Genomic DNA, 25,258 nt, shown 5'->3' with positions numbered 1-25,258 from the left:
TGTAAAGATATCTGCTTGTCTCTGCCCTCAGTCTCACCAACATGTACCTAGCATGCTCATACCTGTGGGTTATATGTATCAATGGCTGCAACTCCTCTCTAAATAGAACTACCACTCCTCCTGAGCCTCGTTCTCTACGTTGAGAGAGAGAGAGATGAAATGAAATGTTATTTGAATATCTTCTAAAGGCCAAAATGACCTATGAGACTAAAGAGTTACATCATGGTGAATTTGATAGAAGGTCTCGATAAAAAGAAAGAAACTAACTACATGAAAACATTGCTAGAACTGTAAAAGGTGGGTATTGAGAGCTTGAGGGGTACATATACAAAAGGTGGGTGTGTATCTGAGACAACACATACAGAATGGTGGATGTGTGTATCAGAAACCGGAGATGGCTCGCATTGGTTGGTGCATGATTGTGTCAATGTCCTCCATGGTGAGAGTCTGCACAAGGTGTCTCCCATGTCTTGCAAATATAGATCTGATCCTTTGCTACAACCTCCTCCGGCGATGGGAGCATCCCGTCATCCTGGGCCTCCTGGATCTCCCGAGCTTAGTTGCTCGATCACTCAGTACCTCTGCTAGTGATATGCCCGTTATCCTTCCTCTCTAGCTGCTCTCGTCTCTGCTGAATCTCTGCATGGAAGAACACTGTGATCTCCGGGTGTGTCTCCGAGTTTGTGAGCCTCTCTCCCTTAATAACCATGCTCAATGTTGCTGAATCTCCAGTAGATAGAGTCAAAGACAGCTTTGATCTTGGTATCTCATAACTCTAGATAAAGGCCCAAAACCCTCTCTAAAGAGGCAGTGAAAGTGTCCACGTATCTCATAGTGTGCTCTACAGTGGCTTTATAGTGGAGCTTTGTCTCTCGCTCTCTCTGACGACACACCTAGCACAACCTGGCCTCAACTCAGATGCCTCGAAACCGGCCAGTCTCAATAGTCTCAATCTCCAACTGGTGTGATGATGTCCGAATCGGTCTAATAGAACATCAGAAGTCATGGGAGAAGTGTAAGTAGGCCTAGATAAGAAACCATCCTCAATGAGCTGGAGAAAATGCCCTCTGTATATAGTCATCTTCATGCCTAACTCCTCTATAACCTATATCCACGTCCTTTGGGTAATCCAATTGAAACAGATCCTCTCGTATAAGTCTAGCGACCTCCCTATGTGTTAGAGAGAGAGATGATGCATTTAGAGAATACTGAAAGGGAGCTTGTCCATAGAGAAACCATGTAGCTCAAACCATGCTGCCATCTCTGCATACCAACATGATGTATCTCCCTATGGTGTCAAGTGCCGTGAGGACTCCAGAGCTAGCCAAGCATAACGATCTCGTGGGAACTCCCATAAGCTGTGTTCCACCACCAAAGGAGGGGCAGCCAACTCTGCTCGGATGATTGCATGGGGAACCATGGCCTTAGCCTTAATCATCCTAGAGATCATGGAGATAAGAGGCCTCTCCATGTCTCACAACCCATCTATACGTCCATGCTAACGACTATAATGATCTATTGAGGGTTCACTTCCTGCACTCCATATAGCATAGCTAAGGCAACCAGAGTATCAAAGAACCATAGCTTAGTGCGAGGCTCCTAGAGCTGAACATGTGAATACATCCTCTCCAAACCTCCCAAAGCTACATATGCTCTAGCCAGTCTAGTCTTTGTTGCTCTCCTCATGGAGAAAATCAGGCCATTAAAAATCAGCCCAAGTGTACATATCCATATACTCTACTTAGTCTTGTCCATCAGTGAAACATGGGGCGGATTGATAGACTCATTGCGTTGTAGTCATAACCTTGGTCTTCCCAAGGACCAAATGTTTAGAGTTAAAAAAACTCTAACCCCTCCCAACTTGAAGATCCTAGCTGAGGGGCCTAAACCCTAATAAAGCAAAGTGTAAGGGCTGGCTGAAAATATTGCAAATTGTATTGAGTGTGACACGTGGCAGGATGTATGGATTTCTGCGTTTTGCGCTGGTGCAGATTTGGCACTTTTACGCATGCTTTTGGTAGCAGATGCTTTTGGGTGCAAGAGCTTTTGGGGCTCTGCTTTTGGGCATCCCTTGTAAGTTTATAAGTGCCCAAAGGGCCACTCTTTTGAAAGCATTTGGACGTGAGAGAGTTGGACCCTCGAGAGTTGTACCTTTGCAAGGCCGTTCCGGGTTGACTCTCCTCTCCTCTCTCTCTATCTCTATTGAAAGTTCAGTTCAGTTATTTGCAGTTTCGACTTGTGTGTTGCTATTGATTTCGCTAATGTCCAAGCTCTTAAAAAGACAACCCAATTGATGAAAAGCTTAAAGCATTCTCCGAAGAATGGGAAATTAGCGGATTTCCCCCGTTATTTGGGCCGGAAATCAACTTTGGAGGTGGTAAGAAGATCCAAGAAGCGTGTTCGTTTTGTGGATGACAGAAATTTTTCTTTGTCTTCAGAGAGTTTCAATAGTTCGTTGTCCTCTAGTTCCAGAGAGGATGAGAAAAGCGGAAGAAATAGAGAAAAAGCAAGAAAAGCAAAATTTATGAAAAAGCCTACAAGGCACAAGGAGCCATCTAGCAATTCAAAGGAGGAGACTTCATCCTCTGCTGACAGTTCGGATAGTGAGCAATAGGACAAGAACTTGTCAAGAAGACCAGGGAGTTCAAGAATGGGGGTCAAGCAGTCAAGTTTGACACGTTTTCAGACTACCAAGACACCCATCGAACCCTTGAATTCATACAGCACTTTGACGTTGCCTTTTCGGGAGGTCGTTTCTCGGAGCGCTTCAATGTGCAAAGGGCGGCATATTACTTGAAAGGAAATGCACATACATGGTGGTCTACTCTATTGTTATGTAGTGAAACACCTAAGAAGTGGGTAAAATTCAAGAAAGTTTTCACTTTTGCTTGGATAATGGATGAATATGGAGAAGATGTCATCATGGCTTGCATCATCTGAGAAAGACACTTTGAATGACTACTGCTAGAGGTTTGGGGATACACATTTTCCAATGTCCTTGTTTCAGAAGATCACTTTGAAGGACCAAATTAAGCGGTTTTGCTGCGGATTTCCAAAAGAGATTTGACGGTATCATCAGCAACAAAAGTCTGACTCCATTTAGAGACTTATGTAACATGCTAAGCAAGGTTTTGGTATGCATGCCGGCTCATTGACCTATCCTACGGACAAGTCAATATCCACCTTAATGGGGCAAGAGTCTTCCAAGGAAAAGAAAGAACCAAGGGAACCGGATGATAGTTCATCAGAGGATTCCGAAGAAGTAAGGGAGTCAGTTGATGGCACATCAAAGAACTCTAACGATTCAGATTGAGGTGCCACTGAACAAGGGAGGCTAGTGGGGCTACCAACAGATCATAGGGCACAAGAAAATAACAGAAAGGTAAGCTAGGTCCATCGAATAATTTGGTCAAGGGCACTTTTTGGTTCTCGATGCAAAGAGGATGGGTCTATGCCAAAAGTTACCGATAAATTAGCAGGTTGAACTTGGTGCGATGCAGACTGCACAATACTCCACTCCTTTGTCACAGATTGCCTAGATTGAATAAAGTCACTAATTTCTTCTTGAGATTTAAAGGATACTGACAAGTTGACAATCTTTTGCATATATATATATCTATATATATATATATATATATATATATATATATATATATATATATAGAGAGAGAGAGAGAGAGAGAGAGAGAGAGAGAGAGAGAGAGAGAGAGAGAGATGATATATTAACGTCTACACAAGGCCAAAGTGACCTATGAGACCAAAAAGTTACAAGTGGCGAATCTAGTACAATGTCTGAGTACAACAAAAAAAGGGGGGGGGGGGGGGGGGGGATGAGAGCTGATACAATGGTTGGGCTAATACAATGGGTGATATAAAAATGGTAGGCGGATCGGGGGGTGGGGTCAGAGGAAATCCCTCGTTGGTTGGTGGCAAATCTCGTCAATATCCTCCATAGTCAGTACTCTGAGAGAGAGAGAGAGAGAGAGAGAGAGAGAGAGAGAGAGAGAGAAATGAAAAGAAATGTTATATTAAACGTCTTCAAAAGACCTATGAGACCAAACTGATACAATCCTTGTGGATCTAATCCAATGTCAGGGTACAAAAATAAAATGAAGTAAAGTGAAAGACTAAAACTAAAAGACTAAAATCGTCAGACTAAAAAACATCATCCTGCTTGAGGATGCCCGACATCGGGCATTGTCTGAGAAAGTATTGCATTGGTTGCTAAACAGCTTCGTCAATGTCCGCCTTTGTAAATAGTCATATTGGGTGTCTCCCATGTCATGCTAGAATAGTCTTCATTCTCTGGTGGAGCCTCCGTCGATGTCGTGGTCGCCCCCGTAGACGTGGGCCTCTAGCTCTCCCAAGCTCAATGGCTTTGTCCACTAAAATATCTCTAGTAGAAATGGGCTTTGAAGTCTGCTGTGAAGCATGCTCATCTGGCAGCTGAGTCCTTGCTCTAAAGAAGTCAGTGATCTCCCATTGTGTGGTCTCCTCAAGAGACTCTCCCTGTGTCTGCGCAGCTCTAGCAAAAACAATCCGAGGCATCTCTGATCCTGATATCTCATGACTCTAGCCAACGGTCCAAAGCCCTCTCGATAGACAGTGAAAGCGGCCTTTATCTCATAGTATACCGGACAATGACAAATGTGATGTAACTCTGTCTCTGGCTCTATATGACACAACATGCATATCCTGGCTTTTGCTGGTACTCTCCTAAATCTGCCAGTCTCAATCTTTAGCTGATACAATGATGTGCGCATCTGACCAATAGCACATCGTATCCCATAGGATAAATGAGTGTCCATATAGGCCGGTCTGATCACATATCCATCCTCTGTTAGGAGGAGATGCTCTCTATAGAAAGCCATCTTCGTGCCCAACGCTTGTGCCAACCGTATCCATGTGCTCCTGGTATCTAGTTGAATCAAATCCCGATGTGTAAGTCTAGTGGTCTTTGTCCGTGTGAGAGAAAGGGAGGGTGCATCCAAGGAGTACTGAAATGGAGGCAGTCTATCCATGCTGAAGCCATGTGAGTGACATGATGTCATCTACCCATAGCAACATGCCGTGTCCCGTTGTAGTGCTAGCTCTTGCGATGACTCAAGTGCTAGCCGAGCATATCTGTCTCTGGAAAGGTCCCATAAATTATGCATGAAGGAAACTGGTTTAGTAAGGGCCTCAACTACGAGAGGAGGGGCAGCTAGCTCAGCCCCAATAATCTCATGTGGCACTGAGGCCTTAGCCCGAATCATCCGAGAGATCATAGAGACTAGAGGCCTCTCCATACATCTCCATCCATCAATGCTACCAGATCTGCCTAGGTGGTCCACTGAGGGCCCCCAAATTTGAACCCCATAGAGCATGGCTGAAGCCACTAGAGTGTCAAAAAGCCACATCTTTGTTCGAGGTTCCTGAAACTGACCTTGCGAACACATCTTCACCAAACCTCCCAAGGTTGCATAAGCTCTCGTCAATCTAGTCTCTACTGCTCTCCTCAATGAAAATGACGGTCCACTAAAGACTACCCCAAGATAGGTGTATGCATCTGTATACTCCACCGTCTCCTGGCCATATGGTGCTGACCTCCTGACCCACTATGGTTGGTGTTAAACACCATAACCTTGGTTTTCCCGAGGTTAACAGACAATCGACTATCATGGGCAAATGTGTACAGAGAATCTGAATGATGCTGCATACCCTCCGGGGAGTCAAGAATCAGCACAATATCATCAGCATATAACAATAGTGGGATCCATGTCCCTGCCAACTGTGCTGATAGAGAGATGGTGCCCATAAAGTGATGAAGAAGACACATATAAGTGTGTGTAAGGCGCCCGACTCCTGCTATGCTGCGAGTGCATGTGTGTGCACTGTCCATGCAAGGGCTCCTTCTGTGGGGTCGCCTGGTTCTTGCCATACTGGGAGTATCTATGTGTCCACTTTCCGTGCATGCACTGCCTGTATGTCCACCTTCCATGTGTGTCTGCCTACTACAATTTCACCACTTCAATCACCTGCTATTCTTGGGCAGCAAAGCACCACAAGCTCCTCTCCAACAGGCGCCCTATGCAATAAAATAGCAATTTTGTGACATTGGATATGATGGCTATATAAGTCATGATGATCACAATCTCGTTTATTGTTCAATGACCGATGTTCTTTGTGCTAGTGCATGGTTTGAGTAGTCAAATGCATCTTTACATGAAGTCAGTGTCTATTAAGCTGGTTCATTCTTTATTGTCTGCTTTGCAAGCGTAATCGAGGGTGATTACTCCTCTCTTTTTTTTTCTTTTTGCTGGGGAGGGGGGGGGGGGGGGGGGGGGGGGGTATGTCACAAAGTGATGATGTGGCATGTTCATACGAACCAAATGAGGGGAGCGATGGCTGCATAGGAGGCAGACTGAATCAAGCCAGCCAAGTGATGACGTGAAAGGCCATACGCAGTGCTGATGTGGCAGTACAATCGGGGAGCTGTTTTCCAGCTAGCTTACTATGAATTCCTGGGATGTTGGAGCTTTTAGGGTCAGTGTTTGAAGCATTTCTTTTTGGGCCTAAGTGCCTTTTAAAAGATTGCCCAGGGGATCACTTCTAACAGATCAGTGCATGGCTGCAAGATTGCCGAGTGACCCCCCGGCAGTTGTATCTGTGATCATCAATAAACAAAGATGTGAGCCGACGCCCTTCCAAGCGGGTATGGCATTTCCTAGGGGAAAACCGTTGGGTTTCAAAGGCAGTTTAGTGGGGTGAGCGATAAGTTACCTAGAGGAGGCAACTCCAAAGGGAAGACCGAAGCAAGTCCCGCAGTACCTGGGCCTCTGAACCGAGGTACTTGGTCGCTGTCACGCCCAAATCCAAGTGGCGAGTGGGTCTCTCAAGGGATTAGTCATGGCCCTAAGAGTGTAGATAATTCTGGACTCTCGTAGTCCAGAGGAAACTAGTGACAAAAGCGTCTGCCTTCGGTTTCTGGGTGCATAGTCCTGGTCGTTCTTCTTGTATACTTTTTTGGTGTATGAGGGGAGCGGCCGGGCATGCCCTACCCGACTCCGAAAACAAAAAAAATAAACAAAGAAGTACTGTGTGGGGCGCCTGACTTAGGGGCCAGTGCAACTGGGTAAAGAACTAGGCTCTACTGTGTTTGGCCGTCTCCAGTGCTCTTTCAAGTTACAGTGTTTGTAGTTTTCAGTTCAGTCATGTGTTTGCTGTCGATTGTCGCCTCGCTGAAACAGATCTGTGTATTTGCCAGAATTAACATGAAAGCTACTTAACATAACAACAATTACTCATTCAAGTCATGCACCAAGAAACAATTAATGTGGAATGTATATGAAGAGCTCCTTGTAGCACTGCAGTCCTTGAACTCACCAGTTGCAGCGAGGGGGGCAATGCAAACTGTTGCCGCTCGGTATCCCAGTGTTCGTCTAGAAGACTTCTTGCAACATCGGAGAAAGGCATATATTTGCTGCTATCCTGCACAAAGAATGTGTGAGCTTGCTTGCTTTTTTTTATTGGGAAATTACCATGAAAAATTACTGCTTGAAAAGCGTCTGAAAACACGGACCTCAATGTAAACACAGTGTAAAGAACATAACAATTCTCAATGGAAAACGATCCTGGACCTTAGCTCTTGCAGGATTGTTGAGATTCAAACCTACATACTAGCTAAAAAAATCGTAGAAGATCATCTATACTTCAGTGAAGAATCACAAATAGAATCTTGAACAACTCATGAGGAGTGATTTTTATTGAAAGTCTACAGCAGTAGAAGTAACTTGGTGCAACATTTGGTAGCAGATTGGAGATGGAAAGAGAATGGACAGCCAATGCTAAGCTGCCAAGCAGTTGGATGATGGATCTACACTGAAGGTAAAAGGTCGATAGCAAAAGGCTTCAGAAATTGGCAGACTTGAGTAAAGTTGTTCCATCTCTTTTATTGGTCTTTTTGACTTGTGTGAGACCAGAGATACCTGTATGCTTATGCTCTATCACTAAGCCTAAATCCATTTTCATACTAGGGTTGCTTCTATTTCCTTCATTGTATCCATTTGAGAAAAGATTTATGAGATATTCATGAGATGTACACAACAATCATAGTATTTGATGGTTTTCTTGTTCCGTGTTTTGTAAAAAGAGTAGACACTGCCCCACTCCAACAATTGGGCGGTAAGAACCTCTGAAGGACCAAGTTGTTATCTGTGTATACATCTAACATCTCAGGTTTTGAAGACTATCATGGGGTTAACCAAAGCTAGGGAACTGAACAAGTTTGCAAATTAAAGCCAAGACAAATCCTTGGAGAGAGCATTTCTATCCAAGGCATCAACAAGACACCAAGCAAAACTACCTACATCAACACCCAAAACCAAACATAAATACCCAATTAAAGCATCGACGGGTCAACCAGCAGAAGCGACGAGGCTACGTGAGGGCTGGTGGCTGTGCCTTGGAGGCCTGCAGCAAGCGCCAAATGTGGGCAGAGGGGGTAGATGTCAGAGGCAGGCACATGCAAGCAGTACAAAGGTCAACATCTGTGAAGGAGCTGAGTGAGCGATGGAGATCATCGGCAACGGGTGATAATGTGCCTGAGATAAAAGTTCGCGCATAGCTATCTGCTAAAAGCATCCATGTGCGATAAAAATCTCACATGTGAAAAACTCTTTTGAGCTGCCATATCAGCAGGTTTGTCACACCAGATTGCTTCCACGTACCATGCTGACACACTATCAACCGGTGACACCATCAATAGTGCAACAACGCCTTATTTTGTACCAGCACTACGGAACCACTGTCTCTGGTTTCTTGACTCCATCATCCCTCTGCGTGTGAAATGCCTTGTGAGCAAAGTGGTGCATCAGCTCCGTTTGCTCGCATAAGCTGGGCATCTGCATACATAATGCTCCTCATTCTCCACTCCATACTCCACAAGTCCTTTGACCTCTAGCGATGTGGGCAGCCCGTCTTGCCTCAATTTTCTAATCTGTGTGATTATATTGAGCTGTCCGATCGCCACACTAGCATAGTGTTGCATGTATGCATATACCTAGATGAATCCAGGATAAGACAAGACTCGCCCTTCGACGAAAGTGCAAGGTATAGACTCATGGTAGTAGTCCACAAGACAATATAACCATCAGCTCCATCATGCATAGTATTAAGTAAATACTACGACATCCCCACTAATGTTGCCAGTTCCCATTAGTGGGTGTAGAACTAGGTACAAAATACACACCCACAACACACATGAGCACACATCAATACAAAGATCTGCGTACCGAGTTTCTATCATCACTCTAGAGACACAGCGTAGACTCAGCCATCATTAGGCCTGGCACTAAAAAAGCATTAAATAGCAAATATTAGCACAAAAATAAGTGGTTGATAGGGCATACACACCACAAACGATAGAAAGAATTAAAAACAAATGTCATTTGGTCGTAACTCCAATGAAAACTTCACAATGTGAAGTCCTCATGTCTGCTCTACAGCTAAAAAATATTCTTCAAGCCCACATTCACACTTAGAGGATAGTGCAAGGTATAGGCTCATGGTAGTCATCCACAATATAACCATCAGCTCCATCATGCATAGTATTGCCTAAATACTACCACATCTATCACGAGGACGTGGCAAATGCTAACTTGAGTTGTTGGTTTCTTTCTGATGATTTTTGTTTAATTTTTGGGACCCTCTTTTTGAAGTTGCAAATGACCAGACATTGCATGGCCAATGTGAAACGGCCGACGGCCCAAAGTTTCACCCGCAATCGGGAAAGGCGGGTCACCACGAGTTGATCGGGCTAATCGGCACTGGAATCCGAGTAGTATAAGGGTGTCTAGGCTCAATTCAAAGTCATTTAGGCCCCTTGCGACTCTTATAAGTTAGTGGGTATTAGGGAATTAACTCAAAAGAGGCAAACTAGACACATGGCGGCTCCACATGTATTTGCTACATTTGCATGAAGAGGGGGCGCCCATTTCAAGAGAGGGGGCTGATTTTTGCTTCATTGTGTGTGCTACAATGTGTGTGAGTAGTGGGTGCAGGTGATCATAGCTTTAATGGAAAGCTTGCCTTCTCCCTTGCTCTATGTAGCGCGACGATTTGCTCTCGCGCATCTCTCTCTCCCCTTTGCACATATGGTAATGCCCCTCTAGTTGGGCTTCTCGGATGACCATGTACAGTTCTGGGGGCTTTATGCGTGTTTGCCGAGGCAAGAGCCTTCTGTACAGGAACCGGATTAACTAATTGCTAATCCCCTTCAGGTATGCACAATTCCATCGCGAAGGAATGCAAAAACGGAGAGTTTTCTCGCGTGAAAACTCGTCCACTTTACAGGGGAACTGTCCCATTGCATGCGGGAGCACCTGAGACACGCGTAGGCGTGCTCGCTCCGCTTGAAACGGTCCAAAACAAAGAATTACAGCCTACTGTGTTTTTCTGCAGGTTTAGGGTTTTGCACCTAAACTGCAGGGAATTGCCAGGGGAGCCTCGGAAAGGCCTTTGGATCGTGTACAGGGTAATAGGCACCTAAAAGTGGCAAAAATGAAAATTACAGCATGCTGAAATTGACCTGCAGCTCACTGGAAAGCTTCCATACCGCAAGGAAAAGTGTCCTTGACGTGTACTTTTGACCTACAGGGATATTTGCTCCGTTATGCTGGCGAACTTGGGTCAAAAACCTGCAATTACAGCCATGGATAGGTTTGGACAGCTTGGTGAGGGCTAGGTGCAAGGGTTCGGATCATTTATTTGTCAGGGAACCTCGGGAAAGCATTGGGTGCTTGTACAAGCCATTTTGGAGAGATTTTCTGCGAGGAATCTCGTCTCATTCAAGGGGCAAGTGACCCTATAGGTGCGAGAGCTCGAGGGCTACCCAGAAAAGTGATCAGTGCACGGATCGGAGCGCAAAACAGAGAATTCAGCGAGCTGCAATTTCTCGCCAGGTTTTGCAAAGAGCTCTAAAGTGCGTGGAAAGTCAATGTTTGCTTGGGAATTTGTCCGTGGAGACTTCTACTATGGTTATGTTGCCGAAATCGGGTTGGAGTAGAGGAATTTCAGCTTGATAAAAGTGGGACATCTTGTGGAAGTTTAGAGGTTTTTCTCAAGTATAATAAGAATAAAGAAATACCGAAAGGGGCGCCAATCTTTGGGGCCAACATGGTGTCGTTGTCTGCTTGGTAGCGCTCTAGCTGCCAGGCCATGGTTTGTCTTGAAGTGTTGAATTCCAGTCACAGGCTTATTCGTGAAGTTCCTTTGTGTCATAAAGTTAAAGTAAAGAATTTCGGGTGAAAGCCAAAGCCTACCACTCCACGGGCCGGTTTCAAGGTTCCGTTGCCGGGCCATCAATCACTTTTTCCTCAAAGAGTGAGCCTCGGTTGTTTTGGGTAAAGACACAGAGTACAGGAACTTGGAATTACACTATGATTGACAGGATGAATGACACCAGGGAAGAGGGTTTCTCTTCACAGGACAGACGGGAAATTCCGCATGTTTGTCCTGCCAAAAAGTGGTCAAATTAGGGCTGATTTTCTACTGCACTTTTAGGGTTTGCAAGTATGAACCAAGATGGGATAGGGAGAGGTCTCACAGTGGTAGATTGGCCACTAGATCTCTTGCGGGAGTGATGTGGGTCTGCCAGGTGACACGCTGCTTACTGATTCTCTGAGGCGATTGCTTGGATTCTTTGACGCATCGGTAAATCATCTTGAAATTTGAGCTTACTTGGTCGTGGGTGGTACGTCACAGTGTTGTGGAATTATGCTCGTTTGAGGAGGCAAGAGCCTTTTGCACACGTAAAAGTTAAGGGACAAGTTACAAAGATGCTACTTGGTGAAGTTCAAGAACTATCCATCTATGGATGCAAAGTGGATGGAAGAGCATGAACTGTGAGAGTCACCAAATGTATTGCAGCTTTACCGTGAGGCCTTTGGGTTACAACCTACGTATGCCCCAACCCAATGTCTGCAAAGGAGGGGTAATGATAGAGCTAGCACATCAAATGTACTCATGGATTTAGTGCAATAGCAGTGTACAGTATGACAAAAGTATGAAGGTCTCATTAAGTCATTTGTACACATGTTTTGACAGTCTTTCTTGCACATACATGCGATGATAAAAGAGTGCTAACAACACAAGATCATCTATGGCATGTATGTATGGCACGCAATCGAGGACGTTTGCAATTTTAAGAGGTGGTATGTAACGAGCACGTGGCAAATGCTAACTTGAGTTGTTGGTTTCTTTCTGATGATTTTTGTTTAATTTTTGGGACCCTCTTTTTGAAGTTGCAAATGACCGGACATTGCGTGGCCACTGTGAAATGGTCGACGGCCCAGAGTTTCACTCGCAATCGGGAAGGGCAGGTCACCACGAGTTGGTCGGGCTAATCGGCACTGGAATCCGAGCAATATAAGGGTGTCTAGGCTCAGTTCAAAGTCATTTAGGCCCCTCGCGACTCTTATAAGTTGGTGGGTACTAGGGAATTAACTCAAAAGAAGCAAACTGGACACATGGCGGCTCCACATGTATTTGCCAGATTTGCATGAAGAGGGGGTGCCCATTTCAAGAGAGGGGGCTGATTTTTGCTTCATTGTGTGTGCTACAGTGTGTGTGAGTAGTGGGTGCAGGTGATCATAGCTTTAATGGAAAGCTTGCCTTCTCCCTTGCTCTATGTAGCGCGACGATTTGCTCTCGCGCATCTCTCTCTCCCCTTTGCACATATGGTAATGCCCCTCTGGTTGGGCTTCTCAGATGACCATGCACAGCTCTGGGGGTTTTATGTGCGTTTGCCAAGGGAAGAGCCTTCTGTACAGGAACCGGATTAGCTAATTGCTAATCCCCTTCAAGTACACACAGTTCCATCGTGAAGGAACGCGAAAACGGAGAGTTTTCTCGCGTGAAAACTCGTCCGATTTACATGGGAACTGTCCCATTGCGTGCGGGAGCACTTGAGACATGCGTAGGCATGCTCGCTCTGCTTGAAACAAGGTGGTACCAAACGTACTGTACGTGGCGTATATGTATGTACTGTACGTTGTTCCGTACAGGAAAAATTTTTACGTACGTAAAAATACGTACTCTTGTAAAAAAACCGCAAAGTACTAAATTTTCTAGGACATTTCCAATAAAAAACAAGAGAGAAGCCAACAACTTATATAGAGACATTCAAATACACGTTTTACAAGACAACCATATACTGTGTAACTATTGCAAGAGATTTGGATTTTTATTTTAAATCAACACTGTACAGGCTTCCCACACCCAAAAAAAAAAAAGGCGTACAGATCGTTCCGTACGGTGCGGATCCGTACATAGCGTCCGTACGGTACGGAACAGATCAGTACGTACGTTTTGATCCAACCTTGGCTCGAAACGGTCCAAAACAGAGAATTACAGCCTGCTGTGTTTTTCTGCAGGTTTAGGGTTTTGCACCTAAACTGCAGGGAATTGCCAGGGGAGCCTCGGAAAGGCCTTGGGATGCGTGTACAGGGCAGTAGGCACCTAAAAGTGGCAAAACAGAAAATTACAGCATGCTGAAATTGACCTGCAGCTCAGTGGAAAGCTTCCATACCGCAAGGGAAAGTGTCCTTGACGTGTACTTTTGACCTACAGGGATAGTTGTGCCGTTATGATGGCGAAATTGGGTCAAAAACCTGCAATTACAGCCATGGACAGGTTTGGACAGCTTGGTGAGGGCTAGGTGCAAGGGTTCGGATCGTTTATTTGTCAAGGGAGCCTCGGGAAAGCATTGGGTGCTTGTACAGGCCATTTTGGAGAGATTTTCCGCGAGGAATCTCGTCTCCATTCAAGGGACAAGTGACCCTACAGGTGCGAGAGCTCGAGGGCTACCCAGAAAAGTGATCGGCGTGCGGATCGAAGCGCAAAACAGAGAATTCAGCGAGCTGCAATTTCTCGCCAGGTTTTGCAAAGAGCTCTAAAGTGCGTGGAAAGTCAATGTTAGCTTGGGATTTTGTCAGTGGAGACTTCTACTGTGATTATGTTGCCGAAATCGGGTTGGAGCAGAGGAATTTCAGCTCGATAAAAGTGGGACATCTTGTGGAAGTTTACAGGTTTTTCTCAAGCATAATAAGAATAAAGAAATACCGAAAGGGGCGCCAGTCTTTGGGGCCAACATGGTCTCACTGTCTGCTTGGTAGCGCTCTAGCTGCCAGGCCGTGAAGTGTTGAATTCTAGTCACAGGCTTATTCGTGAAGTTCCTTTGTGTCGTAAAGTTAAAGTAAAGAATTTCGGGTGAAAGCCAAAGCCTACCGCCCCACGGGCCGGTTTCAACATCCCCACTAATGGTGTCAATGCCCAATAATGGGTGCAGAAGTAGCTACCAATATATGCTCCCACACACCCGCACCACACACACATAAGGATACATCAATACAAAGACTTGTGTACCGAGTTTCTGTCCATACTCTAGAGATGCAAGGCACACTCGGCCATAATAAAGCCTAGCACTTAAAGAAGCATTAAATAGCAAATACTAGCATACGAACCACAAAAGATAGAAAGAAACAATATCAACTAGTTGTAACTCGAATGAAATTTGCAGTTTGCATGCCCGCTATACGACTAGAAATCATACCTAGATAAATCCAGGCATGTATGTATCCATGTAGTAGTATGTACCCTGGCCTTGAGATGAAACAATCCTCCAAGATAGGAAAGAAAAGGTCCCTATAATTCGGCATTTTTGGCGGAAGTGGTTCTCTAGGCATCATGTAAGTCTTTCTAATGTACAACCACCACAGATATTCTCAAAGGACCTACTTCGTCTCACCATGTTAGAGGCGGATAAATGGCGAGTCAAGGTCATACTCTAAGTGCAATAGCTGCTCTATATCAAAAACGTGTGGATTGAACCACTGTATCATCTAAGCATATCAAGATCTACTCTCTATGGCCTCTGCTAGCTGTCAGGATGGCTCAAAATCTCTATACGATATCTAGATGAAGCAGTCTAGAAGAGAGCCTTCAACAACATCAGCGGTATAGCCATTTTTAATTTGACACCATCATGCCGGATTGACGGTTTGTTGCATATAATGCTAAATAATATCATGGTCTATAGACTCTCAATCTGCTTCCAACTAGAGGTAGTGAATCCTGGTGTGCAAAATTCAAATAGTTGTTGCATGCATCATAGTGTGCCTGTGCTCTAGCATTGCCAATGTTGCATATCCTCTAAGTTGTCTCTGGTTGCACTCGCCATGGAGAAACCGCATGTCGTAGGTGTAAAAATAAACTAGAGGTATACATAAGGACCTACAACCTCAACATGGTCCGCTCTGCCCTTGATCTGTCAAGAGGTATGAAGGATCAAAACCTTGGTTTATCCGAGGTACACTATGAGGCCTCTCAATATGTAGAGCTCGCACCAAATCTTGGAGATAACCCTATTGTGACTCAAATACCAAAACAATATCATCAATGTATAGCATAATATAACCAAGTATAGCGGCTACATCAACGCTTTCACCCCCACCACTCACAAAAATGAAGGTAGATCTGGAGATCTAATCATCTATGCTACAATCGAGTCTTTGGTAGGAAATTCCAAAGGTAAACAAAAGGTTGGACATGGTGGGTCACGTTCTTCGAGAACCAATGCAAAGCGGGAAGCCTTGAAAGTGCGAAGACATTGCAATAGCTATGGTGAGAAGGGTCATTACTATAAGAAATGTCCTTAGAACAAAACCAAGCCTTGAATTGCGAGTCTCGTTAAAACCCCTACCCCTTTGATGGAGGTCTCCTAGGATCGAAGGCCGTATATAGTTGGAGGTACTTTTGAAGACAAATCTTCACCTCTGTACACAATGAGGGGGCTATGGAGCTTATTGTAGATGAGACGGGGCATGTATATCGCCCAAGTTTTTTTTGTGTCTCGTCTTGGGTATCACATCTTGTCACTACATGAGCTTTGCAAACTTGGTATATTGGTGGTATTTGACAAGCATATGGTGTCGATTCAACATAAAGTCTCTAGCTAGGAAGATAGAGGGGTACAATGTAGAATTGATTATAGAGACTTTTCCTCCACGTTCTTCAAAATTGGACTCACCCAATAAATGTTTCTCTCACGCAAGTTACTTCGGATCAAATGTTTCATGTTGTGCCAAAAGAGAATGACTACATTTGCACAAAGCAGCAGTGTGCTTCAATTAATTTGGCACAAATGGAGGAGATACACGAGTGCCTTTAATTTACTCTTCTAAATACAAGCATGTTAAATTTGCTACCAGATATGCATAATGCAAGCCAAGGTCGACCCTCGTTAACGTGAGTCGTATTGATAGAGTAGTGCACCTCATGGAAAGAAAATAGAGGCGTGCTTTGCCTTGCTGTCTTGTCACAAAAGGATGACGCAGCATGACCTGACCAGATGGGAAGAGGATTAGCTGAGCAAGAGGCCAATTGGAAGAGAAGACCCAAATCTAACAGTGGCTGCCCGGAAAATGTGCAATAAAACGTGTCTGGATTTGCACTGCAAATCACGGGATTTTCTAGTGTGCACCTTTCTCATGTCAATAAATTTTTAGGTGAAGGTCATTAAAGCAATCAGCTTTTGTAAGCTTTTGGGGGCTGATTTTTGGAAGCAAACAACTTAGAGCTTTTAAACTCTTAATAAGCACCAAACCAAGGGCCTTTAAACATGAGCGTTGTTTGATCTTGCTAATCATCAGTTTCCGATTAAAGCTCACACCATAAGTTGTACACATCAACTCTGGAAATGAAGGAATACTGCGAGGGACGCCTAGCCAACGCATCTAAGAGTGGAACTCCACCACTCCGTGTCCCGCCTCAAGTGTTAAGTTCTCTTTCGGTTCAGTGGCGGTTACCTGTCTACAGAACCACATATTTCAACATGGCAACCTTTTAAGACTATATTCGCTCATAGTTACCTTAATCTTTCTTCGAAGCACAACTCCTTGCACATTGGGACAACTTAAGGATGGTTCCCACTCACACTATCAAGGATATAATCAGAGATTTTTGGATGTGGATCTATCAATCTCAATCTTCAAGAATTTATGTAGAAGATCAATGTGAGAGATTCACTATTGGGTTGCCTTCATCACTACATGAGTATTGCCTTTCAAAAAGGGTTACAACAATGCAAAAACTTATGAACCATATAGCATGTGGCTATAAGTTATTTGGAGAATACCGTTTCTAATTGTTTGAGCTTATTCGAACCTGTTTTTGGTTATTCATTACCAATACTCTCCCCACAGTCTATTTGGAATCGTTTAAGGCTCTAAGAGTCCTGTTGGTTTGTGCCTATCGTACTTCACTTTCTTATATACCAAAAAGTACACCCAAAATCATCCACATCCTCATTGAGTTGAGGCCAATAGAAGTAGCCCTCAACTCAGGTGGATTATGACACTTCGGTGACACCTTTTGACTCAAAGAAGACCACTTCCGAATTGCTACCACAAGCATCGCAGTAGGCCTCAAAAGACTTCTGTAAGTTTGGAAGCATCAAAACATGTTTAATGTTCAATTTCTCCGGTCCATCATGCCTCGCAAAGTAAATCTAGTTTGGAATGAACATACCAATGTTATTGCTGTAGCGAATACACCGGGGCAAGCAAGTTCACAAAGACGCAATTAGAGGTGCAAATAATGTGGACAGTAGAAGACCGGCATACCAATAACATACCAATGTTATTGCTGTAGGGAATACACCGGGGCAAGCAAGTTCACAAAGATGCAATTAGAGGTGCAAATAATGTGGACAATAGAAAACCGGCATTTTCTTTTTTGTGTGAAAAAGCACCTTACCGGCGTCGGTACTACAGGCCATTGCGGAGGATGCAAGGATATTCTGTCACAAAATGATGGTGGCATGTCCACACGGACGAGATTAAATGGAAACTGACAGATAACAAATCTTATAAGTTGTTCCAACTTATGGGGTCCCGTCCGATGGGACCCAGGGAACACGAACTCTAAAAATAATGCAAGGACCGAAAATTGTGTGAACGTGCTGACTGTACGGACGCTTCCGGATTTTCCATTGACTGCTGGCGTGGCACTGTACGGTTTTCTGTGAATCGCGGAAGCTCTACTTTTGGGCTTGGATGCTTTTGGAAAGGCCATGGGCCTTTAAATATGTAATTGGGGTCTCTGTTCTCTCAAATTTGCTTGGAAGCACTGAGCAGAGAGGACCCTTGGACTTTGTACTTTGCTCAAGCATTAATATAAAAATAAATACCGAAAGGGGTGCCACACTTTGGGGCCAATACTTCTCGGTACAAAACTACGTCAGGCCGTGTCGTCTCTCTATTGAATTGTGATAAGTTTCTATTAAGAGGTTTTGAGAATTTTCTTGTGTGTCGTGCCAGATTCCTGACTTGGGGTGTCCAAGTATGTTACAGTGGTATCAGAGCTCAGTCGATTTTCCTTCTACGGAGAATTCAATCCTTTCTATCATGACACACGTGGATTCAGTCGACGAATCCCGCAAGGAGCAAATTGTTGCACGTGACCAATCAGGTTCAGGAGACAACAGGGAAGATTCAAATGGACGACAGCCACATTCTGTTGATTCAAAAGGAGAGTACGGGCCACCTCGGCCCACGGAGTATGAACGAATGGAGATGCAGCATCAATAGCAGGTTGATGCCTGTACTCGGCAAATGCTCCAGTATTCTAGAGATCCACAATACGCAAAATTTTTGACCACGCACCTGGTTGACAAGATGCATTCTTGACGGAGTACGGCCATCGCTTCACCTTTTAAGTTAGCTTTGAAGAAAGCACCTATTCCGTCGGTGTACAATGAAGAAGAACTTGACAACATAGAAGAAAGACAAGCCAACCAACTCTTGAAGACCAAGAAGCATTCAAAGAGACACAATCGAGCAACAGATTACCTTGGTTACTTGGGTCACAGGTCTACTTTTGCAAATGCATGAAAGACAAAGAAGCGTACACGCTTTGAGGGTGTGTCTAGTTCATCCTCATCCTCTTCTAATAGTTCCGACAGCTCTTCCTCTTCTGATTCCAATGATGAGGACAAAAAGGGCAAGAAACGAAGAAAGACCCAAAGATACAGAAAGAACAAGAAGGCTAAGAAAAGCAAATCCCACCAAAGATCTCGGAAATATTCAGATATTCGAAGGAGGTTTCATCCTCTTCTGAGAGTTCTGACTTCGATGAACCAATGTTTTATTCTAAGAGGAAGCATTTTTACAAGCCAACCAATGTGACTTTCTCAAGGACAAGAGCAAGAAAACCAAAGATTTCAAGGAGGGTGGACAAGCACTAAAGTTTGATACTTTTTCATGCTTCTGAGATACCCACAAGGCCCTCGCTTTTATTCAACAGTTCGGCATAGCTTATTCAAGAGGGCGCTATTTATAGCACTCCAAGGTAAGGAGGGCAACATCCTATTTGAAGGGAAATGCACACACTTGGTGGTCCACTCTTTTGTTACGAAAGGAAGCACCGACGAAGTGGCTGCAGTTCAAGCGGCTTTTCACTTCCTCTTGGCTCACTCAGGAGTACGAACGTGATGTGGTTATTGCTTGAAACCATCCTTGGATGACCAAGGAAGATACTTTGGATACCTACCGCCAGAGATTTTTGGATACTTTTCTACCGGCCTCTTCTTTTAAAAAGATCACCTTTAAGGAACACATCGAGCGATTTTGTTGTCGTCTACCCAAAGAGGTACGAGACTACTGATTATTACAAAAGTACCAGTCCATTCAACAACTGATGGGACATGCGAAGCAGGGATTTGCAATGCATGTGGGTACTCTTATGAATCCAACTGATAAACTCCTGACAACAAGGACCGAACAAAATTTCAATAATGGTAATAGAAGACGAGGAAGGTTTTAGAAAAAGAAAGACACACGTCCCTGATTGACAAACATCAACGATCTAAATATCTAAAAACAAGAAAGTGTTTTGAATGTGGAGAACATGGACATGTGTCAGCACAGTGCCCACAAGAGGCACCCAGAGGACAACCAGAAGACAAGCAAGAGAGTTCTAGAACACTTGAAGAGTGTGGAAGAAAAGGAAAGACGAAAGCAAGACTGGTACCAGACTATGTGGGGATTGACCCGGATCAATTGGACGAAAGCACTGGACTTTCCAGAGCATGGGGTAAAGTGCGAGACCAAGAAGCCCTAATCTTCTTTGATGGAGGAGCCAAGGCCAACTTTATTTCACCCGAATTGGCCGCTCGACTTGGAATTACACCTAAGGAAATGGGGCCACATGCAAAGGCTATTCTAGCGGCACCTGGACGGGATGTTACCATTACACCTGTCATTGGCAAACTTCATTTGCATTGTCAGGGGTAATTAGGGCACGGGGACTTTTACATCATGCCTTTGGAAGTGTGTGACTTCCTCTAGGAATCCCTTGGTTCCACACGAATAGCGCCATGGTCGATTGTAGAGCAAGGAAAGCCATCTTGGAGAATGAGAAGGGCCGAGAGATTGTACTTCATGTAAAAATTGAAGGGCGAGTCCATCCTAGTTGTATCGGCTAAATGCCGTTTTCAAATTGATAAAATTCAATCTTTTTGTTTACTTGATCTTCTTGAAAGAACTGAATGATGAACAAAGATCAAATATGTCTCTAGAAAAGGAGCGACAAGAATTTCCACATGTGCAGGCTGACTTTTTCTTTGAAGGCCTACAAGGCGAGTTACCTCCTTCACAACCTGAAAATCACACGATTGATTTGATACACGGTAGTACACCACCGCAGCGGCCACCTTACAAGTTACCGTGTTAGCCGAGCCCAAAATGAAGAAATAATGAGCCGGTTAAAAGAACTTCTTGAGAAGGGTCTCATCCAACCTAGTACTTCACCATTTTATTCGCCGGTGTTGCTGGTACTAAAGAAAGATGGATCTTGGAGAATGTGCATTGACTATAGAGCTCTCAATAAAATCACCATCAAGAACAGATTCCCTATCTCGAGGATCAATGATATACTCGATAGACTTCAAGGTTCTACTTGCTTTAGCTGAATTGATCTAAAGAGTGGATATCATCAGATCCGAATTGCTCCTAGAGACGTCTACAAGACAGCTTTCAGGACAACTTTTTGGTTTGTACAAATATTTGGTGATGCCATTTGGCCTTACGAATGCTCCAATGACATTCAACCGTATGATGGATAGAATTTTCAGAGAGTACCCATTGTTTGTGGGCACGTCCTTTGACGACATCATCGTCTTCTCCAAGAGTCAGACAGAGCATCGACACCAACTGTTATAGGTTTTCCAGGCACAACGGAAACATAAATTGGTCATAAATGCAAAAAAGAGCGAGTTCTTCTTGCCAGAGATGCACTTTTTGGGACACATCGTCTCAGTGGAAGTTGTAAAGATGGACTCGGCCAAGGTTGAGACCATTCGTGATTGGCCCGATTTTGAAGAATGTTCATGAAGTTCAAAGCTTTTTGGACTTGTGCTCATACTATCTACGGTTCATTCGAAAATTTGCAGACAGCTTCTCCCTTGCATGTGCTCACTCACAAAGGGGTTCCCTTTACTTGGGGATCGACAGAGATTGCAGCATGTCCTCAAGGAAAAGTTGACAACAGGACCAGCTTTGGCCTTGCCAGACTTGCAAAAGCCATTTGAAGTTTACTGTGATGCTTGTGGTCGCAATCTTGATGCAAGAAGGCCATGTCATTGCTTACAAGAGCAGGATGTTTTCACGTCCTGAACTGGTTGCATAGCTTTACGAGAAAGAGTTGTTGGCAATTGTCCACGCTCTTACACAATGGTGACACTTTCTACTCGGAGCGGACTTTACCGTCTTCGCGCTACTACTTGTTGCAAAAGCAGCTTTTAGAAAAGCAGAAGAGGTGGGCTAACATCCTGTCACAGTTCCATTTCCAAACAGTCCATGTTTAGGGACACAAGAATTTAGTGGCAAATGCGTTGTCTCGAAAGCCCTTCGTTCTGGCTATTTCCGCAATACATCATCGAAGCTTCGAGGATATGGTAGATCAGTACGCCACGGATACAGTGTGGGAAGATAGTTGCAAGCTATTCCATACGGGATGGTTGTGATGCGGAAAACGATGTTGTGTGTTACACAGCCTTTGAGGGAAAGGGTTTTGACAGAGTGCCATTGTCAACCTTTTTTGGGCCACCACAGCATAGATATGACCTTGAAGGGTGTTGAGCGTTAATTTTACTGGCCGAGGCTCAAAAAGAATGTGGACGAGTTTGTTCGCGGTAAGGCACCAAGACTTCCACAGTCTTTACCCATCCCCTCCCGTCCCTAGGAAAGCATTGCCACGGATTTTATTTTTGATCTTCCCAAGACTCAAAGTGGGCATGATGGCATTTGGACAATCATCGACCGATTCAGTAAGCATGATCACTTCATTACGGTAAAGAAGATAGTTAAGTCCGATCATTTGGCGAAACTATTTCTCACAGATCTTCCGATTATATGGCATGGCTCAGTCCATTGTTTCGGACAAAGACCCCCAATTTACTAGTTTGTTTTGGAGGGTAATCTAGGAGAACATTGGCACGCGGTTGCAATTCTCGTCCTCGATCCACCCACAGACAGATGGGCAATCTGAGATAGCCAATTCAATGGTTTTGGATTTATTGAAGTCGTATATTTCGGACCAGAAGACTCAATGGAAAAAGTACTTGCCCTTGGTGGAATTTACCTACAGCAACTCAGTTCATTCATCGACGAGGAAGGCGCCTTTTGAAGTAATCGAGGGGTGCTAAGAAGGTTCCTCCATTTCTAAGCACCAAAGATAAGATTTTTGAAGCGGATCAGTATATGAGAGATCTGGACACTGGTTTTGCCAAAGTTCCCGAGGCTCTTGAGAAGTCCCAAGCACGGCATAAGAAGGCAGGCGATAAACATCGACGTGACTTACAACTGAAGGAAGATGATTGGGTGCTCTTAGGTTCGAGAAGGCACGCCTGAGGAAACGAAAGGGAAAGGAACGGCTTTTTACAAAGCTAAGTATGCGATATTATGGCCCTTTCCACATTCAAGAGAAGATAAATGATGTATCCTTCAGATTGAAGTTGACTCATACTTGGAAGATTCACAATGCTTTTCATGTGAGTCCCTTGAAACCTTTCAAGGGTGAGGTGCCAGTCGACAGGGAGCCTGAGGAGCAACCTGTAGTAGAAGAGAGTGAGGAGATTCTTGTTCCAGAATAGATACTGGCTCACAAGGAAAAGGAAAGTGAAAGGTAAAGTGATATAGCGGTTCTTAGTTAAATTCAAGAACTATCTGGCATTGGATGGGAAGTGGATGGAGGAGGAGGAGGAGGACCTGGCAGATACTCCTCAGATACTGGAACTTTACCCTTGGGGCTTTCCGTCTAGCTTTGACTATTCTGAGAGATCTCAGAGATCAGCAAGGTTGAATCTGGTGTAGACGGGATTGCACAAGAGGGGATTTACTTCGCTCCTTTGTCACAGGTGACCTAGATGGAATATGAACACCTCAAAGTTTATGGTTTATGCCATATGTTAGTCTTGGTTAAGTTTAAGCTTTCCTGCGGTCATATGAATGAATATATCATGAATCTATATAAGTTTTGTAGATTTTGGGCATTTTTTAAAATAACGTACAAATCTTACATACCTATACCCGATCCATTTAGTACTACGCATTGTACGAGACGAACCAAACACATATCGAATACTACGTACCTTACCACCTTGGAAAAGAGCTAGCGTTCTAGACTTTGCAAGCTTCCATGAAGTTGCCTCTTGAAAAAGTTGTAACAAACTACTAAATAAAAGCTAAAGCTTTATATGCATCTCAAGGCCCTCAAAACGTGTCAAACTTAAAGCTCTAGCATTCTTCCTTGAAGTCTTTTTGTGCCTCCCATGGCGTCAACTGATCATACATATTCAATTGCATAAGATGGTTGCCCTCTGTACCAAAAGAATGTGTCCGAGTTATCCCTCTTGTAGGATATTCACAAGGGTTCCCAAACATGCCTGCATAGCTCGATACATCCCTCGCATGGGCTTGAGAGCACATGTGCCCATGCCATTAGTTCATACATGCTAACATCGGCACCATTTCGCCCATCTGCCTGGTACTTGCACAATAAGGCCCAAAAGCACCCGGAAACATCCCCATTGAAAATCATATCTGACATTCTATTCCATGACCCCCCTTGGAGCAACCCAAAGTTCAAACAATGCCTACCCCAAGGAGAAGTAGAAACTTCACTTGAGACGCCCGTATGCAATTACCTAAGCCAATGGCCAACAACATAAAAACCTAAAAGCACCACCAAAGCATCTGAAAGATAGGCACCTCCAAACTACTATGAAGAGGAAGGTATGGGATGTAACTAAGAAGCCCTAAACATCTTCAAAATATGTGTTGAGAGGGCAACCTCTGTACAAGAAGGTGATGGATTAATCATGGGAGATAAGAGGCTGAAGAGGATGACCAAAAACTGCTGCCACGGTAGGTGCCCATCCAGAAAGAAGAAGAAAACTATCAATGAAGTGCCATGAAGGAAATTGAGGAGACCGCGGATCACCTCCGGTAGCTGCTAAAAAGCATCATACCAAGAGAGCCAGCAATTTGTATTGAAAGCCAGTAGAGCAAACACCAGCAAAGCAAAGGAGAAAACCATCAGTGAAGTGCCATGAAGCAAATCAAGGACCCCCTGTGACTCTTGACCACGATATCTGAAAACGTAGGACTCCTACTCAAACAACCGAGAAAAGAGGACGTCTGTTGCATGTGCCGCCACTGCATCATCTGCTCTTGCACCTATTGTTGAATCTCCTGCTGAATTTGTCCCTGAAAGTTGAATTCCTTCTTGTTACTAGAATCTTTTGGCTCCTTCGACTTCATCTTGGTCTTTGACTTCAGGTTTACCGATCCTCCTCACTGCTGAAAATTTGTATTCATTGGTTGAGCCTTCATGTATTTTGCATATCCAGGATCCTCTGAATAAGTGGGTAAGTGCTCCACGAGAAATCGGAATTCCTCCTGCCTCACTTTGTCCTAAACCAAGATCAAGTTGCACCTTGAGCTCCGCTGTAGGACCACCCTTGTCGCATTCCTTCTCTTGAACCGACTCCTCATCTTGGACTTCCTCCTCATCAACTTCCCTTTCCTCTTCCTCTTCCACATACTCATATACTTCCTAGAGTCAAGAGATGTTGCGTCCATGGCCAACTGCTAAAAAAATCAGATCGGACAGAATTGAGTGGTTTTGTAAGAGAACTATAACCAGTAAATCACCTGACAAG

General features: G+C 44.2%; 1 protein-coding gene across 4 annotated transcripts in view; it reads right to left on the bottom strand.

Annotated features, from left to right (window-relative positions):
- The window catches only part of LOC147463163 (GHMP kinase family protein), an 86,535-nt gene that overhangs the window by 8,153 nt on the left and 53,124 nt on the right, over positions 1-25,258 (bottom strand). For all 4 annotated transcript variants that reach the window (XM_086487580.1, XM_086487556.1, XM_086487573.1 and 1 more), the window contains exon 9: positions 7,366-7,470. In XM_086487580.1, coding sequence (XP_086343706.1) covers positions 7,366-7,470 — 105 coding nt within the window. The remainder of the gene's footprint in view (positions 1-7,365; positions 7,471-25,258) is intronic.

This window comes from Adiantum capillus-veneris, chromosome 2 (assembly GCF_014529385.1).
Source record: "Adiantum capillus-veneris isolate H3 chromosome 2, ASM1452938v2, whole genome shotgun sequence".
Taxonomy (NCBI): Eukaryota; Viridiplantae; Streptophyta; class Polypodiopsida; order Polypodiales; family Pteridaceae; genus Adiantum; species Adiantum capillus-veneris.
Note: the sequence above shows the minus strand (reverse complement) of the source record. Positions and strands in the feature narration are given on the sequence as shown.